Raw genomic sequence first — 26,332 nt, 5'->3', positions numbered from 1 at the left:
ACACACACACACACACACACACACACACACACACACACACACCTTTAAATGACTCAATATAAGTACTGGATTGGGATTATTTGGTATATTTCTACATCTTTTTGGATCCCAGTAACATTTGTCTGGTACAATCACAGACTGTGTTGGTCTAGTCAGAATAGAGTTGTACTGACTTTGTACTATTTTGTATTCGATACAGGTCTAGTATGTTTACTGGGTCTCTTCAACCCACAGTGGTTTTAGTCTTTTTAAATACTGGATCTAGTTGGATCATGGTGATACTGGTCTGGTATATTTACTGAACCTAATTGGATTACTGGTTTGGTCTAATTACTGGATCTACTTATGCCGAAGTGGTACTGTTTTGGTCTTGTTAGAATGCAGTTGTACTGGTCTACAGTACAGTAATAAGTCTGATTATATCTATACTGGATGGACTCAGACCACAGTTTTACTGGCTTGCTCTTGGCTTCACAAACCCATTTGACATGTCTCAACAGTTTTGGCTACAAAATGTGTGAGCGGTATCAGCATTGCTCAACTTGAATCCTCATTACCTTCAGTGTGTTTCCAGTTCCTGAACCACTACGTTTTGGCCCTGGTGAACTGGCAGCACCTCCCGGTGCTCCGCCCAAATTGTAGACTACGGGGGACGTCCCACCTTAGAGGGAAAAAAAAGTGAGGTTAACTAGTTGCTGTAGTGGGTAGTTTATTTGCAGTGTGTCTTACTTTGAGTCGGGTGACCATGCGGCCCGGATGTCTCTGGGGTCACTTGGCCAGAGTCTGCTGATAAGACCACACACACAAATACATACTTAATCACAATGCATTCAACATCCTGCGGGGTGGAGCCAATTCAAGTAAAACTCCAATTCTTTAAATGAGTTGTGTCACTTCCCGACAGCGTACAAGTACATGCCACGTGCCAGCCTGCTTCAAGCCATCATCCCCGTCCCCAAAAGACCAAGGACTACAGGACTTAATGACTACAGACCTATCGCCCTCACATTTGCGATGATAAAGTCTTTCGAGCGCCTTGTGCTCTCACACCTTAAAGAGATCACTGACCCCCTCCTGGACCCCCTACAGTTTGCCTACAGGTCTCCTGATGACAAGGTCCACCCGCCCTCCACTCCATTCTGAAGTATCCAGTTTGTGGATTTCAGCTCTGCGTTCAACACTATAATCCCAGCCCTGCTCCAGGACACACTTCCCCAGTTGAATGTGCCGGACCCCACCTGCAGGTGGATCTCAGACATCCTGTTTGACAGGACACAGCAGGTGAAGCTGGGGGAAATTGTCTTGGACAGAAAAACCATCAAGACTAGCTCTCCTCGGTCTTTCTCCTCTGCTCTTCTCCCTGTATACAAACAGCTGCACCTCCAGCCACCTCCAGTTTGCAGATGACACCACTCTTATTGGACTCATCTCTGGTGGAGGTTGATCATCTGGTGACTTGGTGTAGCGAGCCCAACTATCTAAAAACAGTAGTGGACTGTAGGTCAAATGCAGCAGCCCACGGCCCCATCATCATCCATGACACCACGGTGTCTAAGGTGGAGTCTTTCTGCCTCCTGGGGACCACCATCACCCAGAACCTCAAGTGGGAGCTGAACATCACCTCCCTCATCACCCAGAACCTCAAGTGGGAGCTGAACATCACCTCCCTCATCAGTACTTCCTGCAGCAGCTGCAAACAATTCAAGACCAGGATGACACAATTCTACTCTGCCAGCATCAAGTCCATCCTCCATCACATGCAGCAGCAGCACAACCAATCATCCGCTCTGATAAGCTGCAACCTCATCAGTCCATGACCTGTACACCTCCAGGACCCTGAGGCAAGATTGTGACCGACGCCCCTCTCTCCCTTGACAATCTCCCCTCCGCTCCATCAGGACCAAAACATCTCCACTCAAAAGGGTTCTTCCCATCTGCTATTTTATGTACTTAGTTCTTCCTTTCCTTTCAGTAGTTTGGTTGCAGTCCTCGAATGGCAAGAAATTGGGAATGATTTATCCTAGGTTTGTTCCAATAATGACAAAGTAAATAATAAAGCTACAGGTGATGATCTGGTACAGAGGTGGCAAAAGCAGAGTCCTCACTGCAACAAGACCTACTACTGTATCCTGTTCACAAGATAGAATCTTGTGTTGAAGAACGCTGATGAGGAGATATTATCTTGTGTTGAGGAGATATTATCTTGTGTTGAAGAACGCTGATGAGGAGATATTATCTTGTGTTGAAGAACACTGATGAGGAGATATTATCTTGTGTTGAAGAACACTGATGAGGAGATATTATCTTGTGTTGAGGAGATATTATCTTGTGTTGAAGAACGCTGATGAGGAGATATTATCTTGTGTTGAAGAACACTGATGAGGAGATATTATCTTGTGTTGAAGAACACTGATGAGGAGATATTATCTTGTGTTGAGGAGATATTATCTTGTGTTGAAGAACGCTGATGAGGAGAGATCTTGTATTGAAGAACACTGATGAGGAGATATTATCTTGTGTTGAAGAACACTGATGAGGAGATATTATCTTGTGTTGAAGAACACTGATGAGGAGATATCTTGTGTTGAAGAACACTGATGAGGAGATATTATCTTGTGTTGAAGAACACTGATGAGGAGATATCTTGTGTTGAAGAACACTGATGAGGAGATATTATCTTGCAGTGTTTTCACTCAGCAGTAGTCCTTCAACTACATGCAGCTGAATTCTATTTGACAAACTTCATTTCAATACGCCAAGCTAGGAGAAGTGTTGAAACGCCAAGCTAGGAGAAGTGTTGAAACGCCAAGCTAGGAGAAGTGTTGAAACGTACTTACAGAGTGTGAAGTATTCAGCTGCTTACTACTCCTTGTTGGAGAAATGTGAAATAAAGTACACAGTTTACTTTGTTACATGTTGTAAAAGCAGTTAGTGACACTATTTGTGTAGTCAACCTACTGCTAATGCTAATGTGTTGTCAGCGTGAGATAACATTTATTCTTTATATATTGTCATTTACAGCTCAAATGGACGAAAATGAATCGCCTGATCCTCATGAATTTGTCATTTACTGACAAATTCCACTTTCTGACCGTTGGACATTGCAGACTAATGCCTGATTTTTTATGAACAATTCGCTACACTTTATTTTTTAACTCATATTATTTTCTATATTATTGTTTCAGTGTGAACATGAAATATCTTGTCTTTGCAGTCTATTCAATTGAATATAAGTTGAAAAGGATTTGTTGTATTCTCTTTTTATTTAGCATTTACACAACGTGACAACTTCACTGCTTTTGTAGTTTGTATTTCACGCGTTTTTTATGTTCTTTGCTTCTATTTAAAACCGTCTCAGTGGACATTGTCTGTCAATTGTAAGAAAAGTTTCATATGCTCTATCAACACATGAGATGTGTTTTCTCGGGTCCAGCATGTTTGCAGATGCCGAGCAACATGAAAGATCTGACATATGAACACATGAATGTTCCGTACACATTTGTATGTGGTAACGCTAGCTGCTACACAAGACGAAACCTGTGTGTCCACTTCAACACGTCTGAAACATTCCTGCAACACCTTGCTTGCTGTCATTGCTTAACGGGCTGACAGAGAGAAAATACTAGAACCCACCTGGCTCATCCTCACACACAATCCATCTCCACACGGCAGAACAATTCCAGCATGCACCCGTACCTCGCTGCATGCTTCCATGCATTGAGCAGAAGTGGTAAAGAGAAGTAACACCGTAACATCTACTGTATACCCAACTTCAGCACAGCATGGAACAGGGGGCGGGGCTTAGGTGAAGGGGCGTGATTCTGTGCTGAGACTGATAGGCTAACTGCTTTTTGAGTTATAATAAAATGTTTTTGGTCATAAAAAACACACATTGAACACATTTGAAAGGCAAAATTAAAAAGATAAGTTTTTCAATAGAAACTAGATGTATCCATTTCTGTAGGTAAATATGGTTTGAAAGGTGAAGAGCAACATTTGTACTGAAATGTAGTATGAATCTTAAAATGCTAAGGGTTGGTATACCTAAAAAAGGTAGCATTCTTTCAAGAGGGTAAAAAGTAACAGAATCCGTGATTATTAACTCTAAATGTAAAAAATCAGCTAAACTGTTAGTATACAAAGTTAGAGGAACAGTTAGCATACTTCTAAGATGGCGACAAGTAACAGGATAAATGATTGTTAGGTTAACAAGTACGAAATTAGCTAAAATGCTAGCATAAACCGTTAGCATGTTAAAATTTGCATTATAACAGAAACAGCTAGCATACTTCTAAAAACAGAATCCATGATTATTAGGTTAAAACTTACAAAATTATCAAAAATGCCAGCATAAAACGTTAACATAGTAATATTAGCATGCTAAAACTAGCATGGTAACATACTTTCAAGATGGCACCAAGAAAGTGGAATGGCTTGAATCGGTTGAAAAATGTGTAGATTGTGAAAGTTTGAAAAATGGCCCATCCATTTTTAATGGGATACATTTCCTGGAAAACTGGGAATTTTTTAAAGAATTGTTGGTGAATTGTTTACATCGGTTGAGAAATGCGGAAATTGTGGGAATTTGAAAAATGTCGCTGGAAATTTGAAAATTTCTGTAAACTTATCGTAGCACACTCTGGAATTACTAGAATTTCGGGAAAACCGAGAATTTTCAGGAAAAATAAAATAGGTACATTTGATGTCCTGAGTAAGTGGAATGTTTTGATGGTTGGAGTTGGTTGAAAAATGTGGTGGAACTCAAAGAAAAAAGGGTGGATTTTGGGCTTTCGAAAACCGGGATTCTGGGAATTCCTGGAATTATTTGAAACCTGAACATTTTCTAGTTTTGATAACCAGGATAAGTTGGAATGGTGTGAATTGGTTCAAAAATGTGGAAATTTAAAAAAAGTGCCCATTCATTTTCAATGGGAAAATTTCCTGGAAATCTTTTTGAAAAATGTTGAAGAAGCGTTAAGGATTCCTAAATAGGCTGAATATTTGAAAGTTGCAATGGTGTGAATGGCATGAACAGGGATGAAGTCATGAACAGGGATGAAGTCATGAACAGGGATGAAGTCATGAACAGGGATGAAGTCATGAAGTCATGAACAGGGATGGAGTCATGAAGTCATGAACAGGGATGAAGTCATGAACAGGGATGAAGTCATGAAGTCATGAACAGGGATGAAGTCATGCAGAGCCAACATCTAGTGGACATGCAGAATGAAATGAAAGAAGAAATATTTGTACAATAGTGAGAAGATGACACACACACACACACACACACACACACACACACACACACACACACACACACACACACACACACACACACACACACAGTCAGGACCTGCAGATTCCTGCTGTCCTACTCTGGTGGCCTATTTTTTTTTCTGCGGTTTCGATAGTTTTGCTTTAGTGTACAAGTCATAAATGTAACATTTGTTGGGAATATTTCAGAATAGATGTCCTGACAATACAACAAGCATTTTAAACCTTAATGTTGGGGATCCACTGAATTATTCAGAAGATCCGGTCAGACACAGGAAGTGACACAAACTTAGTTGGGCAGAATATTGTAACAGGTCAGGCGAGGGAGGCGTCCTCAAGGCGGTCAACCCTTACCAGCTATTGCCATCCCAGATGAATTGGAAGCATTGAAGGAGGAGGTGGTGGTGCAGGAGGGGGTTCCTCCCGAGGAGGCGGGAGAAGCTGGGACTAGAGTGTCCATGTCGGCAGCACTGTGGGAGTGGGAGAGGCAGAGGGCACTCATCGGTAGCAAACCCTCCTGGCAGGAAAACAATCCAAAGTTGAAATGAATGAACACACAGTGGACGTGTCTCGCCCTCACCTGTTGTGGCGTTTGATCCGTGGTTCTGACAAGACACCAACCCTGTCTCTCAGCTGAGCGCTCTACCAGCTCCACTGTCTGACCACAGCGGACGCTGATCTCTCCAGGCAACGCGGAGGACAAATCCAACAACACCACCACTAACTCGCAACCCCCCGACAGCTGGAAACACACCAAAGTAGCAAAGCATTTGGCTTGAAGGGTGAGAGGAGTTGGTCACTAAAGGTTGCAAATCGATGGCAAAGTGGACTATCTTTAAACAGAGAGCTCCTAAGTCTTATCAGCTCCAAAGAAACAATGTTTTCTTCAAGAGTCACACCATTAAGGGAGGAAACCCTGCAGTGGTGAGGTCATCTGAGATACCCTGTCACTGTCTGCAGTATTTTGAGATGTTCTGGAGGCGATAGTCATCTGAGATACCTTGTCACTGTCTGCAGTATTTTGAGATGTTCTGGAGGCGATAGTCATCTGAGATACCTTGTCACTGTCTGCAGTATTTTGAGATGTTCTGGAGGCGATAGTCATCTGAGATACCTTGTCACTGTCTGCAGTATTTTGAGATGTTCTGGAGGCGATAGTCATCTGAGATACCTTGTCACTGTCTGCAGTATTTTGAGATGTTCTGGAGGCGATAGTCATCTGAGATACCTTGTCACTGTCTGCAGTATTTTGAGATGTTCTGGAGGCGATAGTCATCTGAGATACCTTGTCACTGTCTGCAGTATTTTGAGATGTTCTGGAGGCGATAGTCATCTGAGATACCTTGTCACTGTCTGCAGTATTTTGAGATGTTCTGGAGGCGATAGTCATCTGAGATACCTTGTCACTGTCTGCAGTATTTTGTGATGTTCTGGAGGCGATAGTCATCTGAGATACCTTGTCACTGTCTGCAGTATTTTGAGATGTTCTGGAGGCGATAGTCATCTGAGATACCTTGTCACTGTCTGCAGTATTTTGAGATGTTCTGGAGGCGATAGTCATCTGAGATACCTTGTCACTGTCTGCAGTATTTTGTGATGTTCTGGAGGCGATAGTCATCTGAGATACCTTGTCACTGTCTGCAGTATTTTGTGATGTTCTGGAGGCGATAGTCATCTGAGATACCTTGTCACTGTCTGCAGTATTTTGAGATGTTCTGGAGGCGATAGTCATCTGAGATACCTTGTCACTGTCTGCAGTATTTGGTGATGTTCTGGAGGCGATAGTCATCTGAGATACCTTGTCACTGTCTGCAGTATTTTGTGATGTTCTGGAGGCGATAGTCATCTGAGATACCTTGTCACTGTCTGCAGTATTTTGTGATGTTCTGGAGGCGATAGTCATCTGAGATACCTTGTCACTGTCTGCAGTATTTTGAGATGTTCTGGAGGCGATAGTCATCTGAGATACCTTGTCACTGTCTGCAGTATTTTGAGATGTTCTGGAGGCGATAGTCATCTGAGATACCTTGTCACTGTCTGCAGTATTTGGTGATGTTCTGGAGGCGATAGTCATCTGAGATACCTTGTCACTGTCTGCAGTATTTTGAGATGTTCTGGAGGCGATAGTCATCTGAGATACCTTGTCACTGTCTGCAGTATTTTGAGATGTTCTGGAGGCGATAGTCATCTGAGATACCTTGTCACTGTCTGCAGTATTTTGAGATGTTCTGGAGGCGATAGTCATCTGAGATACCTTGTCACTGTCTGCAGTATTTGGTGATGTTCTGGAGGCGATAGTCATCTGAGATACCTTGTCACTGTCTGCAGTATTTTGAGATGTTCTGGAGGCGATAGTCATCTGAGATACCTTGTCACTGTCTGCAGTATTTTGAGATGTTCTGGAGGCGATAGTCATCTGAGATACCTTGTCACTGTCTGCAGTATTTTGAGATGTTCTGGAGGCGATAGTCATCTGAGATACCTTGTCACTGTCTGCAGTATTTGGTGATGTTCTGGAGGCGATAGTCATCTGAGATACCTTGTCACTGTCTGCAGTATTTTGTGATGTTCTGGAGGCGATAGTCATCTGAGATACCTTGTCACTGTCTGCAGTATTTTGAGATGTTCTGGAGGCGATAGTCATCTGAGATACCTTGTCACTGTCTGCAGTATTTTGTGATGTTCTGCAGGCGATAGTCATCTGAGATACCTTGTCACTGTCTGCAGTATTTTGAGATGTTCTGGAGGCGATAGTCATCTGAGATACCTTGTCACTGTCTGCAGTATTTTGTGATGTTCTGGAGGCGATAGTCATCTGAGATACCTTGTCACTGTCTGCAGTATTTTGTGATGTTCTGGAGGCGATAGTCATCTGAGATACCTTGTCACTGTCTGCAGTATTTTGTGATGTTCTGGAGGCGATAGTCATCTGAGATACCTTGTCACTGTCTGCAGTATTTTGTGATGTTCTGGAGGCGATAGTCATCTGAGATACCTTGTCACTGTCTGCAGTATTTTGAGATGTTCTGGAGGCGATAGTCATCTGAGATACCTTGTCACTGTCTGCAGTATTTTGTGATGTTCTGCAGGCGATAGTCATCTGAGATACCTTGTCACTGTCTGCAGTATTTTGTGATGTTCTGGAGGCGATAGTCATCTGAGATACCTTGTCACTGTCTGCAGTATTTTGTGATGTTCTGGAGGCGATAGTCATCTGAGATACCTTGTCACTGTCTGCAGTATTTTGTGATGTTCTGGAGGCGATAGTCATCTGAGATACCTTGTCACTGTCTGCAGTATTTTGAGATGTTCTGGAGGCGATAGTCATCTGAGATACCTTGTCACTGTCTGCAGTATTTTGTGATGTTCTGCAGGCGATAGTCATCTGAGATACCTTGTCACTGTCTGCAGTATTTTGTGATGTTCTGGAGGCGATAGTCATCTGAGATACCTTGTCACTGTCTGCAGTATTTTGTGATGTTCTGGAGGCGATAGTCATCTGAGATACCTTGTCACTGTCTGCAGTATTTTGAGATGTTCTGGAGGCGATAGTCATCTGAGATACCTTGTCACTGTCTGCAGTATTTTGTGATGTTCTGCAGGCGATAGTCATCTGAGATACCTTGTCACTGTCTGCAGTATTTTGAGATGTTCTGGAGGCGATAGTCATCTGAGATACCTTGTCACTGTCTGCAGTATTTTGTGATGTTCTGGAGGCGATAGTCATCTGAGATACCTTGTCACTGTCTGCAGTATTTTGTGATGTTCTGGAGGCGATAGTCATCTGAGATACCTTGTCACTGTCTGCAGTATTTTGTGATGTTCTGGAGGCGATAGTCATCTGAGATACCTTGTCACTGTCTGCAGTATTTTGTGATGTTCTGGAGGCGATAGTCATCTGAGATACCTTGTCACTGTCTGCAGTATTTTGTGATGTTCTGCAGGCGATAGTCATCTGAGATACCTTGTCACTGTCTGCAGTATTTTGTGATGTTCTGGAGGCGATAGTCATCTGAGATACCTTGTCACTGTCTGCAGTATTTTGTGATGTTCTGGAGGCGATAGTCATCTGAGATACCTTGTCACTGTCTGCAGTATTTTGAGATGTTCTGGAGGCGATAGTCATCTGAGATACCTTGTCACTGTCTGCAGTATTTTGTGATGTTCTGCAGGCGATAGTCATCTGAGATACCTTGTCACTGTCTGCAGTATTTTGAGATGTTCTGGAGGCGATAGTCATCTGAGATACCCTGTCACTTTCTGCAGTATTTTGAGATGTTCTGGAGGCGATAGTCATCTGAGATACCTTGTCACTGTCTGCAGTATTTTGTGATGTTCTGGAGGCGATAGTCATCTGAGATACCTTGTCACTGTCTGCAGTATTTTGTAAAGTTCTGGAGGCGATAGTCATCTGAGATACCTTGTCACTGTCTGCAGTATTTTGTGATGTTCTGGAGGCGATAGTCATCTGAGATACCTTGTCACTGTCTGCAGTATTTTGTGATGTTCTGGAGGCGATAGTCATCTGAGATACCTTGTCACTGTCTGCAGTATTTTGAGATGTTCTGGAGGCGATAGTCATCTGAGATACCTTGTCACTGTCTGCAGTATTTTGTGATGTTCTGGAGGCGATAGTCATCTGAGATACCTTGTCACTTTCTGCAGTATTTTGAGATGTTCTGGAGGCGATAGTCATCTGAGATACCTTGTCACTGTCTGCAGTATTTTGTGATGTTCTGGAGGCGATAGTCATCTGAGATACCTTGTCACTGTCTGCAGTATTTTGTGATGTTCTGGAGGCGATAGTCATCTGAGATACCTTGTCACTGTCTGCAGTATTTTGAGATGTTCTGGAGGCGATAGTCATCTGAGATACCTTGTCACTGTCTGCAGTATTTTGTGATGTTCTGGAGGCGATAGTCATCTGAGATACCTTGTCACTGTCTGCAGTATTTTGAGATGTTCTGGAGGCGATAGTCATCTGAGATACCTTGTCACTGTCTGCAGTATTTTGTGATGTTCTGCAGGCGATAGTCATCTGAGATACCTTGTCACTGTCTGCAGTATTTTGAGATGTTCTGGAGGCGATAGTCATCTGAGATACCCTGTCACTTTCTGCAGTATTTTGAGATGTTCTGGAGGCGATAGTCATCTGAGATACCTTGTCACTGTCTGCAGTATTTTGTGATGTTCTGGAGGCGATAGTCATCTGAGATACCTTGTCACTGTCTGCAGTATTTTGTAAAGTTCTGGAGGCGATAGTCATCTGAGATACCTTGTCACTGTCTGCAGTATTTTGTGATGTTCTGGAGGCGATAGTCATCTGAGATACCTTGTCACTGTCTGCAGTATTTTGTGATGTTCTGGAGGCGATAGTCATCTGAGATACCTTGTCACTGTCTGCAGTATTTTGAGATGTTCTGGAGGCGATAGTCATCTGAGATACCTTGTCACTGTCTGCAGTATTTTGTGATGTTCTGGAGGCGATAGTCATCTGAGATACCTTGTCACTTTCTGCAGTATTTTGAGATGTTCTGGAGGCGATAGTCATCTGAGATACCTTGTCACTGTCTGCAGTATTTTGTGATGTTCTGGAGGCGATAGTCATCTGAGATACCTTGTCACTGTCTGCAGTATTTTGTGATGTTCTGGAGGCGATAGTCATCTGAGATACCTTGTCACTGTCTGCAGTATTTTGTGATGTTCTGGAGGCGATAGTCATCTGAGATACCTTGTCACTGTCTGCAGTATTTTGTGATGTTCTGGAGGCGATAGTCATCTGAGATACCTTGTCACTGTCTGCAGTATTTTGTGATGTTCTGGAGGCGATAGTCATCTGAGATACCTTGTCACTGTCTGCAGTATTTTGTGATGTTCTGGAGGCGATAGTCATCTGAGATACCTTGTCACTGTCTGCAGTATTTTGTGATGTTCTGGAGGCGATAGTCATCTGAGATACCTTGTCACTGTCTGCAGTATTTGGTGATGTTCTGGAGGCGATAGTCATCTGAGATACCTTGTCACTGTCTGCAGTATTTTGAGATGTTCTGGAGGCAATAGTCATCTGAGATACCTTGTCACTGTCTGCAGTATTTGGTGATGTTCTGGAGGCGATAGTCATCTGAGATACCTTGTCACTGTCTGCAGTATTTTGAGATGTTCTGCAGGCGATAGTCATCTGAGATACCTTGTCACTGTCTGCAGTATTTTGTGATGTTCTGGAGGCGATAGTCATCTGAGATACCTTGTCACTGTCTGCAGTATTTTGAGATGTTCTGGAGGCGATAGTCATCTGAGATACCTTGTCACTGTCTGCAGTATTTTGTGATGTTCTGGAGGCGATAGTCATCTGAGATACCTTGTCACTGTCTGCAGTATTTTGAGATGTTCTGGAGGCAATAGTCATCTGAGATACCTTGTCACTGTCTGCAGTATTTGGTGATGTTCTGGAGGCGATAGTCATCTGAGATACCTTGTCACTGTCTGCAGTATTTTGAGATGTTCTGCAGGCGATAGTCATCTGAGATACCTTGTCACTGTCTGCAGTATTTTGTGATGTTCTGGAGGCGATAGTCATCTGAGATACCTTGTCACTGTCTGCAGTATTTTGAGATGTTCTGGAGGCGATAGTCATCTGAGATACCTTGTCACTGTCTGCAGTATTTTGTGATGTTCTGGAGGCGATAGTCATCTGAGATACCTTGTCACTGTCTGCAGTATTTTGTGATGTTCTGGAGGCAATAGTCATCTGAGATACCTTGTCACTGTCTGCAGTATTTTGTGATGTTCTGGAGGCGATAGTCATCTGAGATACCTTGTCACTGTCTGCAGTATTTTGTGATGTTCTGCAGGCGATAGTCATCTGAGATACCTTGTCACTGTCTGCAGTATTTTGTGATGTTCTGGAGGCGATAGTCATCTGAGATACCTTGTCACTGTCTGCAGTATTTTGTGATGTTCTGGAGGCGATAGTCATCTGAGATACCTTGTCACTGTCTGCAGTATTTTGTGATGTTCTGGAGGCGATAGTCATCTGAGATACCTTGTCACTGTCTGCAGTATTTTGTGATGTTCTGCAGGCGATAGTCATCTGAGATACCTTGTCACTGTCTGCAGTATTTTGTGATGTTCTGGAGGCGATAGTCATCTGAGATACCTTGTCACTGTCTGCAGTATTTTGTGATGTTCTGGCGGCGATAGTCATCTGAGATACCTTGTCACTGTCTGCAGTATTTTGTGATGTTCTGTAGGCGATAGTCATCTGAGATACCTTGTCACTGTCTGCAGTATTTTGAGATGTTCTGGAGGCGATAGTCATCTGAGATACCTTGTCACTGTCTGCAGTATTTTGTGATGTTCTGCAGGCGATAGTCATCTGAGATACCTTGTCACTGTCTGCAGTATTTTGTGATGTTCTGGAGGCGATAGTCATCTGAGATACCTTGTCACTGTCTGCAGTATTTTGTGATGTTCTGGAGGCGATAGTCATCTGAGATACCTTGTCACTGTCTGCAGTATTTTGAGATGTTCTGGAGGCGATAGTCATCTGAGATACCTTGTCACTGTCTGCAGTATTTTGTGATGTTCTGCAGGCGATAGTCATCTGAGATACCTTGTCACTGTCTGCAGTATTTTGAGATGTTCTGGAGGCGATAGTCATCTGAGATACCTTGTCACTGTCTGCAGTATTTTGAGATGTTCTGGAGGCGATAGTCATCTGAGATACCTTGTCACTGTCTGCAGTATTTTGTGATGTTCTGGAGGCGATAGTCATCTGAGATACCCTGTCACTTTCTGCAGTATTTTGAGATGTTCTGGAGGCGATAGTCATCTGAGATACCTTGTCACTGTCTGCAGTATTTTGAGATGTTCTGGAGGCGATAGTCATCTGAGATACCCTGTCACTTTCTGCAGTATTTTGAGATGTTCTGGAGGCGATAGTCATCTGAGATACCTTGTCACTGTCTGCAGTATTTTGAGATGTTCTGGAGGCGATAGTCATCTGAGATACCTTGTCACTGTCTGCAGTATTTTGTGATGTTCTGGAGGCGATAGTCATCTGAGATACCTTGTCACTGTCTGCAGTATTTTGTAAAGTTCTGGAGGCGATAGTCATCTGAGATACCTTGTCACTGTCTGCAGTATTTTGTGATGTTCTGGAGGCGATAGTCATCTGAGATACCTTGTCACTGTCTGCAGTATTTTGTGATGTTCTGGAGGCGATAGTCATCTGAGATACCTTGTCACTGTCTGCAGTATTTTGAGATGTTCTGGAGGCGATAGTCATCTGAGATACCTTGTCACTGTCTGCAGTATTTTGTGATGTTCTGGAGGCGATAGTCATCTGAGATACCTTGTCACTTTCTGCAGTATTTTGAGATGTTCTGGAGGCGATAGTCATCTGAGATACCTTGTCACTGTCTGCAGTATTTTGTGATGTTCTGGAGGCGATAGTCATCTGAGATACCTTGTCACTGTCTGCAGTATTTTGTGATGTTCTGGAGGCGATAGTCATCTGAGATACCTTGTCACTGTCTGCAGTATTTTGTGATGTTCTGGAGGCGATAGTCATCTGAGATACCTTGTCACTGTCTGCAGTATTTTGTGATGTTCTGGAGGCGATAGTCATTTGAGATACCTTGTCACTGTCTGCAGTATTTTGTGATGTTCTGGAGGCGATAGTCATCTGAGATACCTTGTCACTGTCTGCAGTATTTGGTGATGTTCTGGAGGCGATAGTCATCTGAGATACCTTGTCACTGTCTGCAGTATTTTGTGATGTTCTGGAGGCAATAGTCATCTGAGATACCTTGTCACTGTCTGCAGTATTTTGAGATGTTCTGGAGGCGATAGTCATCTGAGATACCTTGTCACTGTCTGCAGTATTTTGTGATGTTCTGGAGGCGATAGTCATCTGAGATACCTTGTCACTGTCTGCAGTATTTTGTGATGTTCTGGAGGCAATAGTCATCTGAGATACCTTGTCACTGTCTGCAGTATTTTGTGATGTTCTGGAGGCGATAGTCATCTGAGATACCTTGTCACTGTCTGCAGTATTTTGTGATGTTCTGCAGGCGATAGTCATCTGAGATACCTTGTCACTGTCTGCAGTATTTTGTGATGTTCTGGAGGCGATAGTCATCTGAGATACCTTGTCACTGTCTGCAGTATTTTGTGATGTTCTGGAGGCAATAGTCATCTGAGATACCTTGTCACTGTCTGCAGTATTTTGTGATGTTCTGGAGGCGATAGTCATCTGAGATACCTTGTCACTGTCTGCAGTATTTTGTGATGTTCTGCAGGCGATAGTCATCTGAGATACCTTGTCACTGTCTGCAGTATTTTGTGATGTTCTGGAGGCGATAGTCATCTGAGATACCTTGTCACTGTCTGCAGTATTTTGTGATGTCCTGGAGGCGATAGAGACGGTGTCAGGCTGACTGCTGGCATCACCCAGGCTGTCAGCGTCCTCGCTGGTTTCTCTGTCAAACAGTAAGATCAAAAAGAGCTAGACGTTGGTATAAGCCATGTAAGTGTTCCACCTTTGATGGCCATCATAATAATGAAGTTGTTAGAAATGTGCTTGATGGATTGGAGTGTGTAGACCACGGGTGTCCAAAGTGTGGCCCGCAGCTAATTGTTTACCGGCCCGCCGCAAGTTCTGGAAATGCTACTGCAAAAATAAAAATAAACATTAAAAAAGTGGAATGAGGTGAAATCTAACTAGAAAAAGTTGCAATGTTGACACAAAGCTGACATGCAGGCTGTTTTTTTTTCTTTTGTCTAACTTTATTTTTCTTTTTTTGCCATTGCTCAAAGAAAAAAAAAAATCAATGTTATAATGAATTATTGACCTATTCAAGGCTCCAATTATTTCAAAAATGTCACTTTAAAATGTTTTATGTGTAAAATATTGCATATATTGTGTGGTTGCCATAGAAAAACATCAACGTTTTCTTTGACAAAAGAGCATAAAACAAACAAAATAATAGTTCAAAGGTAAAATGGACAGATATATCTGAAGTTGATCTCGTAACTTAAGTGTTGAAAGTAAAAAAAAAACTAATAAAAAGTATTACTTTATGAGGGGGGCACCTTTTGGGTCCCAAATATATTTAATGGGATTTTATTTATCTTTTCACTGTGATTACTCAAAAATAATATTGAATGTGGTGTCCTCCATTATTGATCTTTTTAAGGCTCTAATTACAAACGTACTTCACATCAAACATTGCTTTCTGAAGGTTTTGGGCAGTGGGGGAAATACTGCATATTTCACTTTTATTATAAAAAACTAAGTTCTCATTGACAGAAAAGGCATAAAACCTTAATGTTGTTTTTTTTTAACTTTATATCAACCTGAAGTTGACATACTGTAGAGATTTACTGTAAGTGTTGAATAAAAAAATAATATTAATAATTTGACCTATTTTTAACATTTTAATGACTTAGACCCTTTATGGTCCCTGGGAGCCCTAAAGGTAAAAAATACAAATAAAAATCCATATATTTTGTTATGGTTTGAAAATGAAAAATATCAAAATGGCCACTGCATGCTTGAATTTTTCCGTGTGCGGCCCTCAGTGGAAAAAGTTTGGTGTCGACTGTACGTTTGAATGACTTTAGTGCTGCGGCTGCATCACGACAACACTTCCGCCAAAACAAGAAAGTTCTTGACACATGCAAGGCTGTACGCTGCAACTCATTTACTCCCAAATGCGCCTAAAAATAGACCGTGTGACTTGAAGAAAAAACATGTGCGAATAGGGATTTCAAACCTTTCATCGCATTTTGCGCCTAAAATAAATCCACATTTGATCACTGTAGATGTAAATGTTTAAAATGGGACAAGTGATTGACACGTGGTGTCACTGATCTGCTCTGCTCACCTAGTTCAAACACTCAGTCTTCCAACACGGAAGAAACAAGGTCTTAGTTGGAGGAAGTGGTTAGTCAAATAGGTTTTCTTCACCACCTTAAATAAAACCTGACACAAACTGCACTGCGCGCTAGCAACTACAAGAGTCAGAGGGAACATTCCACCACAAATTAATGATTGAAGTGACAAACTTGCAATCCAAACAATACCCCGTTTGTTGATAAGAACATAGTTATGGCAGCACCGCCTTTTAAAGGCACACACACACACTCGCTCATATGAAACTTATCTCAACTGCCTTATGTCAGATATTTGAATTGTTTTTAAGTAACGCATGAATTACTTCCCCTGTTAATTAATTAAAGATTAAAGATTAAAGTACCAATGATTGTCACACACACACACTAGATGTGGCGAAATTTGTCCTCTGCATTTGTCCCATCCCCTTGGGGAGCAGTGGGCAGCAGCGGCGCCGCGCCTGGGAATCATTTTGGTGATTTAACCCTCAACTCCAACCCTTCGTTGCTGAGTGCCAAGCAGGGAGGTTATGGGTCCCATTTTTATAGTCTTTGGTATGACTCGGCTGGGATTTGAACTCCAACCTACCCATCTCAGGGCGGACACTCTAACCACTAGGCCACTTACATGTATTAAAGGCCTACTGAAACCCACTACTACCGACCACGCAGTCTGATAGTTTATATATCAATGATGAAATCTTAACATTATAACACATGCCAATACGGCCGGGTTAACTTATAAAGTGACATTTTAAATTTGCCGCTAAACTTCCGGTTCGAAACGCCTCTGAGGATGACGTATGCGCGTGACGTAGCCCGGCGAACACGGGTATGCCTTCCACATTGAAGCCGATACGAAAAAGCTCTGTTTTCATTTCATAATTCCACAGTATTCTGGACATCTGTGTTCGTGAATCTGTTTCAATCATGTTCATTGCATTATTGAGAAGGAAGCCGAGCAAGCAAAGAAGAAAGTTGTCGGTGCGAAATGGACGTATTTTTCGAACGTAGTCAGCCACAACAGTACACAGCCGGCGCTTCTTTGTTTACATTCCCGAAAGATGCAGTCAAGATGGAAGAACTCGGATAACAGAGACTCTAACCAGGAGGACTTTTGATTTGGATACACAGACGCCTGTAGAGAACTGGGACAACACAGACTCTTACCAGGATTACTTTGATTTGGATGACAAAGACGCAGACGTGCTACTGTGAGTATGCAGCTTTGGCTTTTTTTTGCGTATGTACGTAACTTTTTTAAAATATATAAGCTTTATGAACCTTGGGTTAGGTGAACGGTCTTTTGGGCTGAGTGATTGTGTGTGTTGATCATGTGTTTGAATTGTATTGGCGTGTTCTATGGAGCTAGGAGCTAGCAGAGGAGCTAGGAGCTAGCATAACACGTACCGTACCGTACGTGCGCGTCACGTACGTAACTTTTTAAAAATATATAAGCTTTATGAACCTTGGGTTAGGTGAACGGTCTTTTGGGCTGAGTGATTGTGTGTGTTGATCAGGTGTTTGAATTGTATTGGCGTGTTCTATGGAGCTAGGAGCTAGCAGAGGAGCTAGGAGCTAGCATAACAAACACGCAGGTGTTATTATGCAGGATTAATTGGTGGCATATTAAATATAAGCCTGGTTGTGTTGTGGCTAATAGAGTATATATATGTCTTGTGTTTATTTACTGTTGTAGTCATTCCCAGCTGAATATCAGGTACCGTGAGTATGCAGCCTTGGCTGCTAAACATTCGATAACTTGACCGTATGTGCGCGTCACGTACGTAACTTTTTAAAAATATATAAGCTTTATGAACCTTGGGTTAGGTGAACGGTCTTTTGGGCTGAGTGATTGTGTGTGTTGATCAGGTGTTTGAATTGTATTGGCGTGTTCTATGGAGCTAGGAGCTAGCAGAGGAGCTAGGAGCTAGCATAACAAACACGCAGGTGTTTTTATGCAGGATTAATTTGTGGCATATTAAATATAAGCCTGGTTGTGTTGTGGCTAATAGAGTATATATATGTCTTGTGTTTATTTACTGTTGTAGTCATTCCCAGCTGAATATCAGGTCACCCCCGGCTCTCACAGCATCTTCCCTATCTGAATAGCTTCAACTCCCCACTAGTCCTTCACTTGCACTTTACTCATCCACAAATCTTTCATCCTCGCTCAAATTAATGGGGAAATTGTCGCTTTCTCTGTCCGAATCTCTCTCACTTCATGCGGCCATCATTGTAAACAATAGGGAACTTTGCGTATATGTTCAACTGACTACGTCACGCTACTTCCGGTAGGGGCAAGCCTTTTTTTTATCAGATACCAAAAGTTGCAATCTTTATCGTCGTTGTTCTATACTAAATCCTTTCAGCAAAAATATGGCAATATCGCGAAATGATCAAGTATGACACATAGAATAGATCTGCTATCCCCGTTTAAATAAAAAAAATTCATTTCAGTAGGCCTTTAAACAGTCATTTTGTTAGTACAAACGTAATTCAATTACTTTTTGGGTGAAGTAACTATACAATAATGACTTTTTAAAAGTCACTTTCAGAACACAGCCTGTCACACAGCATCATGAAGCAGTTGGCAGGTTGGTGGTCATGGCTAAAATAGGTAAATATATAATAATGTTTACCTATTAAAGGTAAATTATTTTGATGTTGCTTTCTTCGACGCAGAAGGACATGTTTTATGCCACTCCTTATTTGTCTACTAGATGTTTTATGTTGTGTGTGAATGCACAAAGGTGAGCTTTGTTGATGTTATTGACTTGCAAGAGTGCTAATCAGGCATATTTGGTCACTGCATGACTGCAAGCTAATTGATGCTAACATCCTATTTAGGCTAGTTCTATTTAAATATTGCGTCATTATGCCTCATTTGTAGGTATCCATCAATCCATCCATTTTCTACTGCTTGTCCCCTTCGGGGTCGCGGGGGGTGCTGGAGCCTATCTCAGCTGCAGTCAAGCGGAAGGCGGGGTACACCCTGGACAAGTCAACATTAATAAAGTAATGTTGCATTTTTCAAACTCTCTTTGTCCTTTATCTTCAGCATGTTCATTTTTCTGGGGGCAGTCCTTTGCTCAGTGATATAGACTTTGGCAGACTCTCATTCTACAGCAGTTTGAGGTTAAACTTTGTGTAGTAGGCAGCATGGGTTGCCCCTCCGCTCACCTTCAGTGCATCAGCACCCATCTGTGGCGTAGTGTAGCCAAATATCCTCTTCAAGGCAGCCTTTTTGTTGTCAAACATAAAGCTAGGACAAGCGGTAAGAGCCAACTGTTTGTCTTTGACAGTCAGTCCCGCAGTCTTAAATTTTTTTATCCTAACACCGCATCCGGCATTTTAAATTGCCAAATGATGTTGTATCTCTCTGTTCAAACTCGACGACGTGATCCACCATCGAAGCACCATTTTCTTTCGTTATCCGGTCAATCTCTGTGTAGGCCTCCATTGGCCTCTTTCAAAAAAACAGAGTCCCGTTTTTTCAGAAGTGTAGTCATATTATTATATTTGTTTGAATCCTCTGTGGGTATTTCCAGCCTGCTGTCCCTCGCTCTCCCCATTAACGACAAGGCAACTGCCAAAGTTCCTTCTTCTTATCCAAGTCAGTAACTAGTCTCCATACTATGACCTCATATTTCCAGCTTTCGTACGATTTCTTTTCATCAAACGTTATAATTACCAGCGGCCATCCTCTAACTACCAATGTTGGCTCAATAACTACGATGACAACTGTACCTTTTAATGACTTCACAGAACTGCTGCATCACGACAACAACGGCTCACTTCCACCATTCAACATGCGCAGTGGGAAATGCAGCACCTAATATCAGCAATGAGTTGTAGCGCCAATAGAATAGATTTCCAGAAAACAGAACGCTCCTATAGCAACACAGACCTCTAGGACAGCACTCTGGTCAGTATTGATCTGGACAATACACTCTGGTACCAATATACAACTTCAGAGCATCAAACCTCATCCCATTAAAAAAATATAATAATAATATCATTTTTCAAAGTTACAATTGTGATCCTGTCTAGTTCTACCACTAGTGTTGATCAGGACATAATCAGAGGAAAAACATTGACTGTCCTAACAATTGTGAGGGAAGTGTTGAGGTTGGAGGTAAAAAGCAGCTTTATAGGCTATGACATCAGTGTGCTGACCTGCGTGAGATGCTGCGTTGTCGCCCGAGAGTCAGGTTGGGAGTCTTTGGAAGTGGAATGGGCTCCCTCAGTGCACCCCGCAGGTGACCTCGCCTCTCCTGAATGACCTGTCGAATGCTGCGGACCCACTCTTGCTTTAGCTCCAAGGACAGTGCCTGGAAGACAGCAGAACAGACGGAGTAAAGCCATGGTTCAGAAATGAAATCAATGGAGCCAACATTTACCTTCAGAACCGTCCTGTTATCGGAGGTCGGCGTCCTTCCAACCCAAAGAGCAAATTTACAAGGATCCCCTTCAATGTGTTCTGTTACACCAAGTTCTGATGTCTGACATTGAGAGACAGGATCCATCATTAGCATACTGCAACTGTCAAATTGAAGTCATTTATAGGCTCCAGGTACCCCCGCGACCCCAAGAGGGAAAAGCGGTAGAAAATGGATGGATGGATACTCATAGGATCATTTTAGGAAATGTCTTTCTTCCCCCAAACTACAAGTACATATAAATACATCCCAATAAATCTATTTAATGACTTGAGGTCCTCCACGAAGCCATCCATGTCTGCTCCAAATCATGTTAACATGTTAGAAATCTTTCATTTGATGCCAAAGTAGCGGAAGGGGGGTGTTACCCTCAGGCGGCTCTTGTAAAGGTACTTGGCTCGTCCTGATGAGTCTTTCATCTCCTTACTGAAGATGAGTGACAGCTCAAACAAGAAGAGGTGTCGGTCACGCCCCTTCCTGATTAGAGACTTTGGTTCCCAAACAAGAAAGGAGTCTTGCAAGAGCAGCTCACCTTGCACCTCCACACCTTCTTCCAGACCTGACGGTGAATGACAAAATCATATGTTACAGAGGTCATTGAACAATAAAATGACATTTCCTAAGCAACGATCTCATTTGAAAAATTGATACCTTCGAGCATGCTAACGTGCATAGCATCGTTGGCTCTTTTGGGAACACTTAGCATCACGTCCAAGCCTTCCTTGATCTCTCCTTTTCCTTCTTCGCAGCAAGCCAGCAACTCCTGCAAGCAAACACGTCTTAAAAGAGTCAAATTAGGAACGTTGTGTGGTACCGGTTTACCTTAAGCAGCAGTTGGTACTTTGTGATTCTCTGAACTGGTTTGATGAGCGCTGACGAGATGGAGTTTGCCAGCCCATGTCTCCTTTGGACCTCCTGCAGAGCAACAAGACCAGACTCAGACATTTAAGAAGTACAACTTTCGCATCTGGATCGTATTATTCGGACTATAAGGCGCACTTAAAATCCTTTCATTTCCTCAAAACTCGACACTGCGCCTTACAACCCGGTGCGCCTAATGTACGGAATAATTCTGGTTGTAGTAACCGACCTTGAAGCAATTTTATTTGGTACATGGTGTAATGATAAGTGTGACCAGTAGATGGCAGTCACACATAAGAGATACGTGTAGACTGCAATATGATGCCAGTAAACAACACCAAAACTTTAAATGTTCCATTGAAAATAAAGAACATTATTATCAAAAATCTGTCAAAATGTTTTAGTACGACTTTGAAGCCGCACCGCTTGACGGATTGTCGGCCCATTACGGCTACTGTAGTCAGAGATACCAGTATTACTATGGTGTGTGTATAAGGACCGCAAAATGGCACCCGTTAGCAGACATATTATCTGCCATTTTGATTCACAATATTATGCAAAACCACCTTTTCTTACCTTCTAGTACCTGCTGATGTGTATTAGGGATCTGCATAATTCCTGTAAATTTGCGCACGTCCGCCACTGTAGTCCGTGCCGATGCCGTAGTCATAAGCTTCTTCTTTTTCTCTATCTTCTTGTTATGTGACATTCATCCTCCACTGTTGCCATTTCTAATATAAAGTAGTGTAAAGTTCTAAGTTATATCTCGCTATGGAAGCGCTAAAAACTACCGGTGTAGTGAGTTTACATTATTCACCCAAGGAACTTTAGTTATTAGAGAGTTCCGGTCACGGGACACATTTTGGGCGTTGTCGTTGCACTAGTGAGCCACGAATGAGGAGATGCTGCTCCGTTATTGTTAGCGCCATCTTTTGACACTTCTTCCACTCCCGTCCTTGCACGCTACACCGCTACAACAAAGATGACGGAGAGAAGACGCTGTCCAAGTGGAGGCACGTAAATAAGACCGCCCACAAAACGGCGCATCCTGAAGCGACTGTCAGAAAGCGACTTGAAGACATTTTGACATTTATCAAAACATTACAATATGACCCCTTTAATGTGCCTTATAATCTGCTGTGCCTTATGTATGAAAAAAGACCTGACTAGACCCGCTCATCAGCAGTGCACCTTATAATCCGGTGCGCGCTATGGTCCGTAAAATAGGGTATTTACCTCAAAGAAGCCAGTGCCGTGCAGCTGGATCAGTAAGCTGGAGTCTGGCTTGTTCCTGCAGTAGGTCACGTACATGTGAAACTTGTCAGCCTGAGAGGAGGAACACCATCACACTCAAAAAGAGGATTTCTTAAATCAGTTTTAATAAAAGCAGATGGGTACCCATGTGACGAAACAATGCCCCACATCTTCAGGAAGCTGCTCGTAGTTCTCCAGTTCCTTCAGGAAAATACTGGAACAGGCATTGTGGCTTTACTACAGGAGCGCAAACACAAGCCTCAACATGGCATTAATACCTGTTATGGAACTCGTAGATATCCTGAATGTTCCCGAACACCACATCATCTTTGTTGCTGAGACCAGATGGGACGTCCTCTGAGCCACTCGTCATCTCCCAATGGTATGTCTACAGCATGTCAGGAAGTAGTAAGTATTGTGTAGAGCAGGGGTCTTCAACCCATCGCTCGCGAGCTACCGCCCCTTTCCGAGTAGCTCACCACAGGCTTCTAGAATCTAGCGTGAAATGTAGCGCGTTATTATGCACGGATATCTCAAATCTGCTATCTGCTACCAAACAAGTCAAGTTTTTTCAACGTGTCTTTTCGGTGAACAATAAAAACCAATGCGCAGACATAAGAATATAAGATAGCAACTGAGAATCAGTTCTAAATGTCCACTTTTAATAACCGTTCAAATGACTCAACTCGTTCACAAACGTCACATTTCGAAGCCACACAGATTAATTTGATGCAACAATGGTGGGTTTGTGCAATCTATCGAGTTACAACTGACGTTTTCAGCATGTTTAATTCAATGTCATTGATTTAAAAAGCAACAACATGGAAGTGTACATGATGTTGGTGTGGTACAATTTCCACACGGCGAGGCGGTGAAAATCTGTTAATGTGTCTGTATGAGAGTGATTCCCCAGAAAATGAGATTATTGATAGTTGTATAGTAATTAATGAAGTTTGTTAAACGTTCCATTTCAATGTGGTTTCAAATTGATATGCGGATCGCAAGTGGACAAAAAAATCAAGCTCAAATTCGACCCATTTAAACATAAGAATCCCAACACTCGACTGGGATAATTAATGTAAGATTATTAATTAGGTGAAGTAATGTAATATCCACTACAACTAATGTATATTCAATAAGAAGACACAATGATCCTTTTCGACTTAAGATTAATATTTATTTATGTATTAGTGCTGTGAAATTTTAACAAAATACAACAATGCGACTTTGAAGTACGACTTAGAAGCCGCACCGCTTGGATTGTCGGCCCATTATACGGCTACTGTAGTCAGAGATACCAGTATTACTATGGTGTGTGTATAAGGACCGCAACATGGCACCCATTAGCAGACATATTATCTGCCGTTTTGTTTCACAATATTCTGCAAAAGCAACTTTTCTTACCATCTGGTACCTGCTGATCTGTATTTGGGATCTGCATAAGTCCTGAAAATTTGTGCACGTCCGCCACTGTAGTCCGTGCCGATGCCGTAGTCATAAGCTTCTTCTTTTTCTCTATCTTCTTGTTATGTGACATTCATCCTCCACTGTTGCCATTTCTAACATAAAGTAGTGTAAAGTTCTTACTTATATCTGTCAGTAAACTCACCATGAAAGCTCTAAAACATACCGGTGTAGTGACTTTACATTATTCACCCAAGGAACTGTACTTATTAGAGAGTTCCAGGTCACGGGACAAATTTCGGGCGTTGTTGTTGCACTAGTGAGCCACGGATGAGGAGATGCTGCTCCGTTATTGATTGAAGTAAAGTGTGAATGTCATTAAAACAGTTAGCGCCATCTTTTGACACTTCTTCCACTCCCGTCCTTGCACGCTACACCGCTACAACAAAGATGACGCTGTCCAAGTGGAGGCACGTAAATAAGAGCGCCCACAAAACTGAAGAGACTGTCAGAAAGTGAGTTGAAGATGATGTGTAAAACATCATCTATGCAACATTTGGAGCAAAGAAGCAGCATTACATGTTATGTAGACCACAAGGAAGTCTTTTACATTTAGAAAATAATCATGTGACCCCTTTAATGCGCCTTATAAATCCGGTGCGCCTTTTGTATGAAATTAGACCTGACGAGACCCGCTCATCGGCAGTGCGCCTTATAATCCGGTGTGCCCTATGGTCCAGAAAATATGGTACTATAACTGAAACACAAGGTTAATGAAATTGTTTTTTTGATGTTTTCATAAATAATGTGGGTTGCGGATACCAGCTCATTTGGTTTGTTTAGGTTGAAACAACCTACTAAAATAAAATAAGACGTGCAAAAATAAGATAAGTAACTCTTCAAAAAAGGTGTAGAGCTTCAACATGATTGATTGGACTGATCAGGTGTACCTCAATGCATTCGTGCAGGTCTCTGACATAGACTCTCTCTGTCTGTAACAGCTCCGCCATGATGTACCTGGGACACACACACGTTACCAAAACTCAACCTGATGTGCCTGGTAACACTTACTCACTCTTTCTTGCGGGCTGAGCGTCTCTTCTCATCACTGATCTGGTGGTTTGGGTCTGACAGATTGACCTCAGGGTCAGAGTCAGACAAACTATTGGGAATCAACTCAAGCTCCAAGTCTTTATTTTCCTAAAAGGAACCAACAAATCATATTCAAATGATTGAAAATGCATATTAAATGCTCTACACTTTACCTGTGAGCAACCTCCTAATGCCGTCTCCAGCACATGGCGATACTGGCCCATCCGAACTGTGAAGTCCCGGTATCGTTTATCTACAGTGGAAACACAGCGGCGAAGCTCCAGGCGGTGAGCGTGGCCTTTAGCCAGCATGCTCTCAGCCAGTTGAATCAGCAGATGAACTTTTTCTTGGGTGTGCTGAAACAAAGGAAGTCAGACATTTGAGGACATGTCTAGAAATGACATTTTATGTGCATGCTGTTATCAGTTATATGTCATCTGTTTAGTTTAGAGATGTCGGATAATATCGGCTGCCGATATTATCGGCCGATAAATGCTTTAAAATGTAATATCGAAAATGATCGGTATCATTTTATTATTATCGGTATCGGTTGTTTTTTTGTTGTTGTTGTTTTTTTTATTAAATCAACATAAAAAACACAAGATACACTTACAATTAGTGCACCAACCCAGAAAACCTCCCTCCCCCATTTACACTCATTCACACAAAAGGGTTGTTTCTTTCTGTTATTAATATTCTGCTTCCTACATTAAAGATCAATATATATCAATACAGTCTGCAAGGGATACAGTCTGTGCTTCCTACATTATATATCAATATATATCAATACAGTCTGCAAGGTTCCTACATTATATATCAATATATATCAATACAGTCTGCAAGGGATACAGTCCGTAAGCACACATGATTGTGCGTGCTGCTGGTCCACTAATAGTACTAACCTTTAACACTTAATTTTACTCATTTTCATTAATTTCTAGTTTCTATGTAACTGTTTTTATATTGTTTTACTTTCTTTTTTGTTCAAGAAAATGTTTTTAATTTATTTATCTTATTTTATTAATTTTTTTAAAAAGGACCTTATTTTCACCATACCTGGTTGTCCAAATTAGGCATAATAATGTGTTCATTCCACGACTGTATATATC

General features: G+C 42.0%; 1 protein-coding gene across 12 annotated transcripts in view; it reads right to left on the bottom strand.

Annotated features, from left to right (window-relative positions):
• Positions 1–26,332, bottom strand: part of LOC133646167 (kalirin-like) — an 87,038-nt gene that overhangs the window by 24,898 nt on the left and 35,808 nt on the right. For 11 of the 12 annotated variants that reach the window (XR_009825244.1, XR_009825243.1, XM_062041303.1 and 8 more), the window contains 16 exons: positions 25,397–25,579; positions 25,207–25,331; positions 25,082–25,148; positions 23,006–23,115; positions 22,872–22,941; positions 22,710–22,799; positions 21,435–21,527; positions 21,264–21,375; positions 20,981–21,171; positions 20,574–20,675; positions 20,350–20,504; positions 14,654–14,756; positions 5,855–6,016; positions 5,629–5,791; positions 730–786; positions 558–661 (listed from right to left, as the gene is read on the bottom strand). Coding sequence is in view for 10 of the 12 variants with exons in the window: in XM_062041303.1 (XP_061897287.1) it covers positions 558–661; positions 730–786; positions 5,629–5,791; positions 5,855–6,016; positions 14,654–14,756; positions 20,350–20,504; positions 20,574–20,675; positions 20,981–21,171; positions 21,264–21,375; positions 21,435–21,527; positions 22,710–22,799; positions 22,872–22,941; positions 23,006–23,115; positions 25,082–25,148; positions 25,207–25,331; positions 25,397–25,579 (1,887 nt within the window). In the remaining 2 variants the exon portion in view is untranslated. The remainder of the gene's footprint in view (positions 1–557; positions 662–729; positions 787–5,628; positions 5,792–5,854; positions 6,017–14,653; positions 14,757–20,349; positions 20,505–20,573; positions 20,676–20,980; positions 21,172–21,263; positions 21,376–21,434; positions 21,528–22,709; positions 22,800–22,871; positions 22,942–23,005; positions 23,116–25,081; positions 25,149–25,206; positions 25,332–25,396; positions 25,580–26,332) is intronic. The other variant, XM_062041278.1, reaches the window with a different exon arrangement.

This window comes from Entelurus aequoreus, linkage group LG01 (genome assembly GCF_033978785.1).
Source record: "Entelurus aequoreus isolate RoL-2023_Sb linkage group LG01, RoL_Eaeq_v1.1, whole genome shotgun sequence".
NCBI lineage: Eukaryota > Metazoa > Chordata > Actinopteri > Syngnathiformes > Syngnathidae > Entelurus > Entelurus aequoreus.
The sequence above is the reverse complement of the archived record's forward strand: the minus strand, read 5'-3'. Positions and strand labels throughout refer to the sequence as shown.